Here is a 13,551-nt window from a genome sequence, read left to right on the forward strand (position 1 = left end):
TTGCTATAATAACAAGGCAAACAATAAGCGCGTAGGGGGGAGAGACCATAGCTGTACAAAGTATCAAAAGGTCTGTCATTATCACATTGACTCTTCTAAGCTACACCATCCAGAACTCCCGTAAGGCATTGGCTACACTTCCAATTTCAGTTTCATTTTCTCATTTTTCCAAACCTAAACTTGGATAGGGGTGGACGAAACTCACTTACCTGTCCTCGAAGCTTTTTGCGGTGGGGGGGAGGCGCTTTGCTGCTCCCCCCGCGAAGTTCAGGCCGGGGGGGGAGGCTTCCCGCCTCGCCCGGCCAAAATTCAGGCCAGGGGGAGGCTTCCCGCCTCGCCCGAACGAAATTCAGGCCGGGGAGGAGGCACCTCGCCTCGCCTGGCCGCGAACTCAAAAGTTTTTTTTTTAAAAAAAAAACGCCCCGTCATAGGCTACGTGACGATTAACGTAGCCTATCACGGCTAGATCTGCAAAGTCAGCCGTGATAGGCTACGTTAATCGTCACATAGCCTATCACGGGAGCGTTTTTGGTTTTTTTTCTTTTCTTGGAATGGCGGCGGCGGCAGCCGCTCCCGCCCCGGACGAACACCCGCCGAACCGCCAGCCGGACCCGCCGCCGGGAGGGACATTCGGCAAAGGTAAGTCCCGTCCCGGGAGGGGGCGGGGGGCGGGGGGGTGCAGAGAATTTTTCCCCGAAACTTGTTCGGGGGGCCAAACACGTTGGCGCTCGGCCCCCCGAAGTTTCGGGGAGAAATTCTCCACCTTCCCTAAACTTGGATCATCCTGAACTTTAGAACTGTGCTGATCTTAAATTTAAGATTTTTTTCATAGATGTTTTTCATGAATATTCACAAGCATTTTTGTACAAGTTTCTCCTAATACATGCATTCTTTATGCATTATTGCCTAATGTGCACATTTTTGGAAGCATGTTTCCTAATATAATGCCTTTCAATGTTATTTCCCCTAACGTGTGCATTTTTTGATTGGAAAACTACTGCAAAATTCAAAGAAGTGTGGATTTTGAAGGATAACTGAGTTTTGGTTTGTGTATCTGTTCAAAAGCGTGAAACTAGATAAATTCACATTAAATGGGGAACCAAATTAATTTATCCTCCATTCCCTAGTACACTCTGCTTTCCACCTAGGCACACACCATTACAATTTCTCTCCTGATTTAAAGCCAAAAAACAGGAAGGAAGCAGGATCAAACCCTGAGTCCAGCTCGGCATCCAACAGCCTCTTTATATTTCATGCATCACTGGAGGAGGGACTCATGCAAATCTGTCCAGGAGGATGGGGGCGGCATAGAGGGGTGCAATATTTTCTACAAAAGAGACCTCCTGAGATGTAAAATCGTCACTTTTCTCCCAGCCTAAAGGATCCCTTTTCCTGCCTAGCTAGGACATTTCTTCATGCATAGTATGAAGCTCTTGCTATTCTTGTTTTCTTTGGTGGTCTTTCCACAGTGTAAGTATACCTTCTGTGGCAAGGTAATGGTTTGCTTCATATAGTGAGTAGATAATGAAAAATATTCATTGAATTGTTCTCTGTTTCCAAGGGGTCTTCCCAGATGTTCAGCTTGTATCATCTGGGCCAGGAATGGTGAGACCTGGAGAGAGCCTCGACCTGCTCTGTAAAGTGACAGGCTTCTCCATCTCTACTCAATATTATTCATGGCAATGGATCCGCCAGCCTCCTGGGAAAGGTCTAGAGTGGATTGCAGCTATATACACATATGGTGGGAACAAATATTATGCTTCTTCCATGAAGAGCCGAGCCACCATTTCTTCAGACACCTCCAAGAACGAGTTCTCCCTTCAGCTGAACTCCTTGACAGCTGCCGACTCAGCTGTGTATTTTTGTGCCCGAGAACACACAGTGAGAAAAGACCAATCCGGGCTGTGAACAAAAAGAGGAAACTATTTCAAAATGTACAATTCTGAGTTCTATTCAATAATAACAAATCAGTGAGAAGGAACTGAGTAAAAGCAATATGAAAGGAAAATTCAGTCACTAAAATAACTACGAAAAAAATAAGCACGTGGAGGGGAGATAGCATAGATGTACAACTTCTAGGGATGTACGAAAGTCACTTACCTTTTCACAGAATTGATTCGCGGTGGGGGGGGAGGCGCTCCATCCCTCCCCTTGGAATCCTCGATGGGGGGGGAGGCGATCCAGTCCCTCCCCCTGGAATCTTGCCCGGCTGGCTTCGCAGAGCAGCCGGCCAGGGCCGTCCGCAGCCGGACTTCCAGCAGAAGATGGGCTGCTGTGGACGCAAATGGCGGCTGCCATAGCAGCCAACATTTGTGTCCAGCTAGGCTGCCCTGATAGGCTATGTAATTATTTACATAGCCTGTCACAGCTGGGCAGAAAAACAACCAGCATACGCAAATGGCGGTGGCTAAGGCGGCCGCCATTAGTGTTCCCTTTTTTTTCGCAGTTTTAGCATATGTAAATATTTACGTAGACTATTACGGTGGAAAAAAAACAACGAATGCAAATAGCACCCACTACACTATTTGCATTCCCCTTTTTTTCCCCATAATGGTGGGGACGAGGGAGAGGGCCTTTTTTGTGGTGGCGCCCACTCTGTGGAACTCCCTCCCTAGGGAACTCCATCATGTTTAATGAGCTTCCATTGTGCATTAAAAACTTGGTTGTTCAGGCAGGCATTTGGGGTGGGTTAGGGTATTATAGAAAATGTTTTTATTGTAGAATGTTATTGTTTTAAACTGTTTTATTGTATGTTGTACATCACCCAGAGTGGCTGAGTGACCAGCCAGATGGGCGATTAATAAATTTAATAATAATAATAATAATAATAATAATAATAATAATAGCTTACGTAAATATTTATGTAGGCCAAAACTGCAAAAAAAAAGGGAACACAAATGGAGGCCGCCATAGCCACTGCCATTGGCGTACGCAGCTGTTTTGGTTTTTCTTTTCCTTGGCGTGATAGGCTACATAAATACTTACGTAAATACTTATGTAGCCTATCACGGCAAAAGGCAGATCATAAGGAAGTCACAGAATTCTGCGACGGATCTCGGTGAGGCCGAATGCCAGTGCATTCGCCCCCCCCGAAATCCATCGCAGAACGGCCTGCCAGCCCCCCGCCCCCCATGGATTCCGCCCCCAGGACGAGACTTACCTGGGGCGGATGTTTCAGATGGCGGCGGCTCTAGCGGCGGCTTTGGTGGTGGCGGCTGCAGTGGCTTGTCTTCTGACTAGGGATGGTGGAGAATTTCTCCCCGAAACTTTGAGGGGCCGAGCGCCAACGTGTTCGGCCCCCCAAACAAGTTTCGGGGAGAAATCCTCCTCACCCCCCTCCCCCCGCACCCACCCGGGACGGGACTTACCTTCGCCGAATGTCCCTCCCGGTGGCGGGTCCGGCCGGCGGTTCAGCGGGTGTTCGAGCGGGGCGGGAGCGGCAGCCGGTCTTTTGACCGGCTGCCACCGCCGCCATTCCAATCAAATAAAAAAAAACAAAAACGCTCCCGTGATAGGGTACGTGACGATTAACGTAGCCTATCACGGCTAGATCTGCAAAGTCAGCCATGATAGGCTACGTCAATCGTCACGTAGCCTATCACGGGTGACTTTAAAAAAAAAAAAAAAGCGTGTACGGATAATGGCGGCCCCCATAGGGAGCTGCCATTCCCATTCCTTATTTGGTCGCTGTAGTCTACGTAAAGATTTACGTAGACTACAGCGACCAAATAAGGAACGCGAATGGTGGCTCCCTATGGGGGCCGCCATTAGCGTACGAGCTTTTTTTTTTTTTTTAAAGTCACCCGTGATAGGCTACGTGACGATTGACGTAGCCTATCACGGCTGACTTTGCAGAACTAGCCGTGATAGGCTACGTTAATCGTCACGTAGACTATCACGGGGGCGTTTTTTTAAAAAAAATAAAACAATGGAGTTTGCGGCCGGGCAAGGCGGGAAGCCTCCTCCCCGGCCTGAATTTCGGCCGGGGTGAGGCAGGAAGCCTCCCCCCCGGCCTGACCTTCGCGGGGGGAGCTGCGAAGCGCCTCCCCCCCACCGCGAACAAGCTTCGACGAAAGTTAAGTGCCTTTCGTCCACCCCTACTTCCGACTGGCTGCCACTGCTGCTATTTGCAGTCTGTGTTGTTTTTTCTTCCCCCCCCCATAGATATGATAGGCTATGTAAAGACTACCTAGCCTATCACGTCCGGGTAAAAAAACAAAACAAAACACATACGCAAATGGCAGTGGCTACGGCCGCCGCCTTTTGTGTTCCTTATTTTTTGCCATCTTAGTCTACGTAAATATTTACGTAGACTAAGACAAGAAAGGGGAACGCAAATAGCGCCCAGTACACTATTTGCGTTCCCCTTTCTTTTCTTCGTCTTAGTCTACGTAAATATTTATGTAGACTAAGATGGCGAAAAATAAGGAACGCAAATGGCAGCGGCCGAAGCCGCCACTATTTGCATACGCGTTTTGTTTTTGTTTTTACCCAGAGCCCTCTGTGGCCAGAAATCCATCTGCGGATGGCCCTGGCCTGGGCGTGGTCGGCTACTCAGCAGAGCTGCCGTGGAGCACAGCCGGCCATTGAGGATTCCGGGGGGGAGGGCCAGATTGCCTCCCCCCCGGCGAGGATTCTGGGGGGAGGGATGGAACGCCTCCCCCCCACCATGAACAGAATCAGCGAAAAGGGAATTGACTTTCGTACATCCCTAGGCAGATGGAAATGGCGGCCGCAGCAGTCTGTCGAAAGACCAGCCGCCACCGCCGCCGGAGCCGCCACTGGAGCTGCCGCTGCTGGAACATCTGCACCAGGTAAGATTCATCCCTGGGCGGGATCTGCAGGGGGGCAGGGGGTGGAGGCCATTCCGCCATAGGTTTCCAGGGGCTGAATGCCAGTGCATTCAGCCTCACTGAAATCTGTGGCGGAATTCTCTGCCATCCCTAACAACTTCTAAAGTATCAAAAGGTCTGTCATTATCACATTGACTCTTCTAAGCTACACCATCCATAACTCCCCTAAAACATTGGCTACACTTCCAATTTCAGTTTCAGTTTCTCATTTTTCCAAACCTAAACTTGGATCATCCTGAACTTTAGAATTGCGCTGATCTTAAATTTAAGATTTTTTTCATTGATGTTTTTCATGAGTATTCACAAGCATATTTGTACAAGTTTCTCCTAATACATGCATTCTTTATGCATTATTGCCTAATGTGCACATTTTTGGAAGCACGTTTCCTAATATAATGCTTTTTAATGTTATTTCCCCTAACGTGTGCATTTTTTGATTGGAAAACTACCGCAAAATTCAAAGATGTGTGGATTTTGAAGGATAACTGAGTTTTGGTTTGTGTATCTGTTCAAAAGCGTGAAACTAGATAAATTCACATTAAATGGGGAACCAAATTAATTTATCCTCCATTCCCTAGTACACTCTGCTTTCCACCTAGGCACACACCATTACAATTTCTCTCCTGATTTAAAGCCAAAAAACAGGAAGGAAGCAGGATCAAACCCTGAGTCCAGCTCGGCATCCAACAGCCTCTTTATATTTCATGCATCACTGGAGGAAGGACTCATGCAAATCTGTCCAGGAGGATGGGGGCAGCATAGAGGGGTGCAATATTTTCTACAAAAGAGAACTCCTGAGATGTAAGATCGTCACTTTTCTCCCAGCCTAAAGGATCCCTTTTCCTGCCTAGCTAGGACATTTCTTCATGCATAGTATGAAGCTCTTGCTATTCTTGTTTTCTTTGGTGGTCTTTCCACAGTGTAAGTATACCTTCTGTGGCAAGGTAATGGTTTGCTTCATATAGTGAGTAGATAATGTAAAATCTTCATTGAATTGTTCTCTGTTTCCAAGGGGTCTTCCCAGATGTGCAGCTTGTATCATCTGGGCCAGGAATGGTGAGACCTGGAGAGAGCCTCGACCTGCTCTGTAAAGTGACAGGTTTCTCCATCTCCACTCAGCACTATACTTGGGAATGGTTCCGGCAGCCTCCAAGCAAAGGTCTGGAATGGATTGCAGCAATACACCCCTATGATGGGCAGAAGTGGTTTGCATCTACTCTGAAGAGCCGTACCACCATTTCTTCAGAGACCTCCAAGAATGAGTTCTCCATCCAGCTGAACACCCTGACAGGGGCTGACTCAGCCATGTATTTCTGTGCCCGAAATGGCACAGTGTGACAAGATCAATTGTGCATCTGTACAAAAAAAGGGAACTGCAACTGTTTCAGAATTTACTCTTCCTACTTCCAGTCAGAGATAGATAGATGGATGGATGGATGGATGGATGGATGATAGATAGGCCATGAAAGCACAATAAACAGAGAAATCCTATATTCCATCAGTGTTGTGGTGCAGCGGGGGGCACTCTCATTGGCTCAATGTTGGCATAACTTAATACAGAAACAGAATTCAGGCTGAATATATGTGACTCTGAAAGGAAATAGACTGATGCATTCATCCCATGATACACATGTACACTGGTTTTTAGCTTTAAAAAACCTTGGTGAATCATAGCTGTAATCACAAAATATTGCTTTAAATATTTTTATCGATTTGCATATGACCTTTGGTAACACACAGATCAGGAAAGATGTAGGAGAAATGAAGGGACTGAAAGCCATGGCAAACAGTGCATGCTGCAATCTCAGAATTAGTTTTAGAACTCCTATCCTGAATTGTGAATACATGTTCTTCATTCTGTGATTGTTATTCTGATTTGTGGCATCATATAATTCATTGGCACCCAGATACCAAAACAACAACAACAAAACAAATGACTGGGTGGCTATTTTTTCTTTCAATGCTACGTGCATAAGAGCATAACCGGTTGACTGTATTAGTTGAACTGGGTGTAGTGTATGGCTTATTGGGCTTTTCTTCTTCTTTTTATGGTTCTGAATTTTATCCTGAGCTAGTCATATGCTCAGGTGTGTGTGTGTGTGTGAAATTCTAATTAAACTAAAAATCAGGATTATTGAATGTCAGGCAGAGCAAACACACTGAAGAATAAAGGGAAGGAATGAGTGAGATCTGTCCAGTACAATTCTACATAGTGACACATTTATTTTAGTTGACCAATCACTCTAAAATGCCTCACTCATGACCCCAAATGTGAATGCAAACAGGAATGCATGTCCTTTAAAGATGTTCGCAAGGGGACATTTTTAAAGATGCACACTTTAAAGTTTGCATTTTTCTTTAAAAAAAAATGTGCACTTAAAAAAAACCCCAAAACACCCCTGCATTTTCACACTTTGATCAATAGAGGAAATATGTGAGTTTTGAAATACGGGAGTGGGGGGTGGAGGACAGGTCACAAACAAGAATGGCAGTTAGCCAAACTGCAGGCGATCTCATGGACACCCCTCCCACAATGCCTGGCTCTGAGGAAGGACACAGAGCCAGGCATTTGGGCCTGGTCTGCTTCCTGGAGAGCTGCCCTTTTTTTTCTGGCTGAAATGACTCTTCAGGGAGCCTTCCTGCCCACCAGTGGGTTGCAGTGACAATGGGTGGGGGCTGCGGAAGTGGGAAACACAGCAGAAACAGAGAGGTGGGTGGGAGATGCAGCGGCAATGGGGAGTGAGGGTAAGGGAGATGTGACAGCAATCAGGGTGGGGGCGATGCGGTGGGGGTGCACTCATGCTCTTCCGCCTCTCCCACCTCAGCTGGCAGGAGAGTTTGCGCTGCCCCGATTTCACCCCTTTGGAAGCAATGTCAGTGGTCAGTGGGAGTGGAACAGACCTTGGATCCTTCAACGCTATATTTCAGGGAAGGGCATGCTCTGGCTCACAGACCATCTGGCATGCGGAGGCTTGGATTCCTCTAGAGGCCCTCCCCTCCTAAGCCCTGCCTGCCCCCACACTAAGCTTTGCTCCTGGCCTGGAGGCTACCAGAGGCATGGGGGAGGAGGCAGGGGAGAGGAATCTGCTTGTTATCTCTGATCTCTGTAATCCGAGACAACATGGGGATTGGGGGAGCTGTGGCTTTACCTGCTCCATGTCCTCCCAGTGTAGACACTGGGAACCAGAAGCCTTTGCCTGTCCGACACCTTATCCTTGTGGGGAGGGGACACAGGGCAGGGGAAGCAGGGCAGAGGCAGTATCCCCCTCCCTCTCCCATAATGCTAGAACCTGGGGTCATCCCTGAAGTTGATTGGTGGGAGATTCAGGACAGATAAAAGGAAGGGCTTCTTCTAGGGGTGCATGAAAGCCACTTACCTGGTCTCGCAGCTTGCTTCGCGGTGGGGGGGAGGCGCTTCGCTGCTCCCCCTGAAGTTCAGGCCGGAGGGGGAGGCTTCCCTCCTCACCCGGCCGAAATTCAGGCCGGGGGGGAGGCTTCCCGCCTCACCCGGCCGAAATTCAGGCCGGGGAGAAGCGCCCCGTCTCCCCGGCCGCGAAATTCAAAAGAAAAAAAAAACGCCCCTGTGATAGGCTACGTAACGATTAATGTAGCCTATCACGGCTAGATCTGCAAAGTCAGCCATGATAGGCTACGTTAATCGTCACGTAGCCTATCACGGGTGACTTTGAAAAAAAAAAAAAGCGTACGCAAATGCGTACGCATTCGCATTCCTTATTTGGTCCCTGTAGTCTACATAAAGATTTATGTAGACTACGGCGAAAATAAGGACAACGCTAGAAGCTAGGGATGAGGGAGAATTTCTTCCCAAAACTTCGGGGGGCCGAGCGCCAATGCATTCGGTCCTCCGAAGATTGTTCGGGGAGAAATTCCCCGCCCCCCCGCCCCCGCCCCTGACGAAGATCTGCCGAACCACCGCCGGGACCCGCCGCCAGGAGGGACATTCGTGAAAGGTAAGTCCCATCCCGGGAGGGGGGCGGGGGGCGGGGGGGCGGAGAATTTCTCCCGGAACAACCTTTGGAGGACCGAATGTGTTGGCGCTCGGCCCCCCGAAGTTTCGGGGAGAAATTCTCCCCCATCCCAAGCTTCTTCACACAGCACATAGTTAAGCTATGGGATTTCCTACCACAAGATGTAGTGATGGCCACCAACTTGGATGGGTTTAAAAGGGGGATAGACAAATTCCTGGAGGAAAGGGCTATCAATGGCTACTAGTCCTGATGGCTATGTGCTACTTCCAGGATCAGAGGCAGTATGCCTATGTACACCAGTTGCTGGGGAACATGGGCGGGAGGGTGCTGTTGCACTCATGTCCTGCTTGTGGGTTCCTGATGGACAGCTGGTTGGCCACAGTGTGAACAGAATGCTGGACTAGATGGACCCTTGTTCTGATCGAGCAGGGCTCTTCTTATATTCTTATATTGAAACTCTGCTCAATATGCCCACCTTAGCTGGCAAGGGTGATTGTGGGATGTACGAAACAACTTACCTGGTTTGTTTCATACATCCATGGGGGGGGAGGTGCTCCGTCCCTCCCCCCCAAATCCTCGATGGCCAGCTCCGCTCCGCGGTCACTCCGCAGAACTGCCAGTAGGGGCAGCCCGCAGAGACATCCAGCCACTGCTGGGCTGCGCAGGAATGCAAATGGCGGCTGCTGTAGCCACCGCCATTTGTGTCCCTTTTTTTTGCTGTGTTAGGCTACATAAATATTTACGTAGCCTATCACAGCAAAAAAAAAGGAATGCCAATGGCGGCAGCTACAGAGGCCGCCGTTGGCGTTCCTTTTTTTAGCTGTGATAGGCTATGTAAATATTTATGTAGCCTATCACAGCCTCCACAGGGATGCAAATGGCGTCCCTGCGTTAGCCATGATAGGCTACGTAAGTATTTACATAGCCTATCATGGCTAAAATGGTGAAGCGAATGGCGGCTGCAGACATGGCCGCCATTTGCAGAGCAGCGCGAATGGTAGCAGGTGAGTGCTCTATTTCGCATGCCTTTCGCAGGGTGGGAGGGTGGGGGGCTTCGTTCTGCCACGGGTTTTGGGGGGCCGAATGCGCTGGCATTTGGCCTCAATGAGATCGGTGGCGGAATTCTCTGCCATCCCTAGGTGATTGTGAGGTCATTTTCCATTAAAAATAGAAGACCCTCATCTAATAATTACTAACAGGGCAATCCTACTCATCATGGTCAAGGGGACTTTCTCCCAGATAACCACACATAGGATTACATCCTTAGGCAGCAATCCATGACTAACTTTCTTCATATTTTTTTCAGTGAGCTTTAGACATGGTCATTGGTTTTGCCTAACCATTCCTGCCTAATACACACATTTTTGCAAGCAGTTTTCATAATATAATGCAGGGTTCTTTTAATTTCATTTTCACTAAGATATTAATTTTTATATGCATTGTCTTGGCTGGAGAAATTAAGTGCTGAATTCATACAACAGGGAATTTTCAGGATAGATTAAAGGAAGTCCTTCTTCACACAGCACATAGTTAAACTATGGAATTTGCCACCGCAAGACACAGTGATGGCCACTGATTTGGATGGCTTTAAAATGGTGGTTAGACAAATGGAGGCTAAGGCTATCAATGGCTACTGGTCCTGATGGCTACATGCTACCTCCAGTATCAGAGGCAGTATCCCTATGAGGCAGTATCCCTATTTTGCTGGGGAACATGGGCAGGGGGGTGCTCTTTCACTTGTGTTCTGCTTGTGGGTTTCCCATGGACAGCTTGTTGGCACTGTGTGAGCAGAATGCTCGACTGGTCCAACATGGTCTGGTCCAACATGGCTTGTCTTATGTTCTTAAGCTGGTTCATGACAGCTGTGTCAGGAAGATGATCATCCTCCCTACATGGCTGTCAGGAACTGGCTTCCTCTGCCCCATGCCTTCTCCCCAGGCAAAGGCTTCTGCTTCCTGGAAGCCACATCAGAAGGATGGCCCTCCCAACGTGGCTGCCAGGAATCAGCTTTGCCTGCCCTGCACCTTCTCCCTCAAAGTAAGAAAGTATACATTCCAGAAACTTGGAATTGGACCCAGGCCCTGTCCGTTTGACCTGTTTACATGACTTGGGATGTCTATGGAGTATGTATGGTTATGGAAATCAATTCCCTGGATATCATATTTCCTGCCTGATACATTACAAGGAAAAAAGCTTCCCTCCATTTTTAGGAAACAAGGAACAGAGGAAGCACAGTGTCATTGGCATGTATCACAACATTCTGCCCCAAGGCAGGATATTCAAATAAATAATATTGTTTAATTATTGTAATGCATTCTAGGTGGGGCTGCCTTTAAAGATGGTTAGGAAATCTCAAGTGGAGCGAAATGCATCCACTCAGTTGTCTCATTTGACCTCTATATAACACCAGTTGCACTAAGATTACTTGCAACCTCTTTTCCAGATGTCCAGTTGGAGATCCTTTTGGTGGAGACGGTGAAGTACCCTTTCACTGCATCTGACTAGTAGTAAACAGGAGTTGAGTAGTTTCTCAGGTATGCCACCCATCCTGAGCCCTTTCTAGGAGCTTGATGAATCCAAGTGATCTGGCAGACACCAAATGAGAAGCCAGATACTTGGCAGAGCAGCCAGAGATTTCCTCCCAGCCTTTGCACCTCTCCTGAAGACTCCACCAAAAGGATTGTGTTCAGGTCTGTGTTCAGTTCTGAGAGGTGCAAAACTGGGCAACAATTCTGGTCAAAAACAAACTAAAACATATTTCTCATATATCCCTAGATGCCAAACATATTTCTCATAGATCCCTTCATGTTCAAATCTGCTATATACCCTCCCTGCCCCCGCTGTATATGCAGCCCTGTCTGCCTGTGACCAATTTCTTCTTAATCTGCCTCAAAGCAACAGAATGGATTATGAATTGCTGCCAAACATTCAATCCAGTGGATTCAGCCTTTTCTGTAAATTCCCTTCCCTAGGTTGCTCTCCCCTGTTGTTTACGTTCTATATTTAGGTAAGTGGAAAACAGGCTGAGGGAGGAATTGCAGAGGTAAGTCTCAGGCCAGGAAGGGCTACGCCCCATCTAAGCTTTATGTTCAATTTCAATCAATGTCCAGCCAGATGTCACCTGGAGGACACAAGCAGGATATGAAAATATTATTTCTCATCAGCATCTGCCAACCAATAGTATAGACTGCCTGAGAACAGGGAGATTCTCCATTTGCCTATCATGGCTAATATCTTCTGATAGACATTGTTCATTTGTCTAAAACATTTTGTTTGTTTGTTTGTTTGTTCATTTGTTTGTTTAAGCAGTCTAAGCTAGTGACCATCTCCACTTACTGTGTTGTGAATCCCCTAATCTAATTACCTTCACTGTGGTTGTTTGTTTGCATTAGTATTGAGTGTGCTGCAACACATGGGAGATACATTCAGACTTTGAGCAACACATTTCTGGTTGTCTAGACCTTTCCCATGGGGCACGATGAAAACACATGAACATAAACACATTCTTTATTTGCACCCACTTGGGAAAAGCAATTACCTATCACTGTGCCTGTCTGTCTGTCTATGAATTCTGCTTGGGTTTGTATTCTTCTGATAACAGCTTCTTCTTTTTTAATTGTTAGCCCTGCTACCTAGAACATTTTCTCTTGAATTTGATATTGTTGAGGCAGTGTTGTGCAGCCCTTGATGGGTGTTGTGCTGTTGAGTACTGCTGCAATTGGTTTGACAGGCCCAACATCTGCGAGCTTGCCTTGAGGGATGCATGCATCAGCAGTGAACCACAGTGGGAGGCTCACAGAGGAGTATGAGGCAGAGGGAAATCCCTTAGTCCAAACATTCTCTGTTAAAAACTCTATCCATGTGGCAGTGGCAAACAAACACAAAGAAGGTTAATGATTAAATTATTACTGTTCATGTTTTCTTTGGTGGCTGTTCTAAGATGTAAGCATACATTCTGTGGAAGGTTAAGAAATCTTTGTTTTCTCAATACATTGATTAGGCAATGTCTTATATCGATTGCAATCATCTCTCTTTCCAAAGGTGCCTTCTCAGATGTTCATCTAGTATCGTCTGGCCAGGAATGGTAAGACCCAGAGAAAATCTCAGTGTAGTCTGTAAAATTACAGATTTCTTTATCTCTACTTTGTCATCTTATGCTTGGAATTGGATCCGCCAGCCTCCTGGGAAAGATCTGGAATGGATTGCATCAACAAATGTCAACAATGGTGGGAAATGGTATGCCCCTTCTCTACAGAACTGTACCACCATTTCTTCAGACACCTCCAAGAATGAGTTCTACCTTGAGTTGAACTCCTTGACAGCTGCTGACTCAGCTGTGTATTTCTGTGGCCGAGAAAGCACAGTGTCACAAGGGCAATTGGGGCTGTGTACAAAACCAGGAAGCTATTTCAAAACGTACAATTCCTCATTCTATTAAGCTACGAATACATACATACAATTTATAGAAAAGTCCTATACTGGTACTGGCAGGTGGGGTGCATACGTTTATTTAATAGATTAATATACAATTTACCATATATTGTGTGTGTGTGAGTGTATCTATCTCAGTGGGGAAATAGACTTCTAGGTAAGTGCATGTATAAAAAAACAGGTACATGCTGCCACTTTTCGTTTCAGGTAAAGCAAGATGTGAGACACCCTGCATGTTACTTATACCTGTGTAGCTCCTATCATTCTCTTTATCTTAA

General features: G+C 47.0%; 1 gene segment (V, D, J or C); it reads left to right on the forward strand.

The window, feature by feature from the left end:
* The first annotated feature begins 532 nt into the window (after positions 1 to 532).
* On the forward strand, positions 533 to 6,983 carry LOC146342916 (immunoglobulin heavy variable 4-38-2-like). The segment is given in 3 exon segments: positions 533 to 639; positions 4,716 to 4,814; positions 5,866 to 6,983. Coding segments are annotated over 3 exon segments (513 nt in total).
* The last annotated feature ends 6,568 nt before the right edge of the window (positions 6,984 to 13,551 follow it).

This window comes from Heloderma suspectum, chromosome 6, assembly GCF_057233095.1.
Source record: "Heloderma suspectum isolate Gila_16-S chromosome 6, 16-S_ref, whole genome shotgun sequence".
In the NCBI taxonomy this organism is placed as follows: Eukaryota; Metazoa; Chordata; class Lepidosauria; order Squamata; family Helodermatidae; genus Heloderma; species Heloderma suspectum.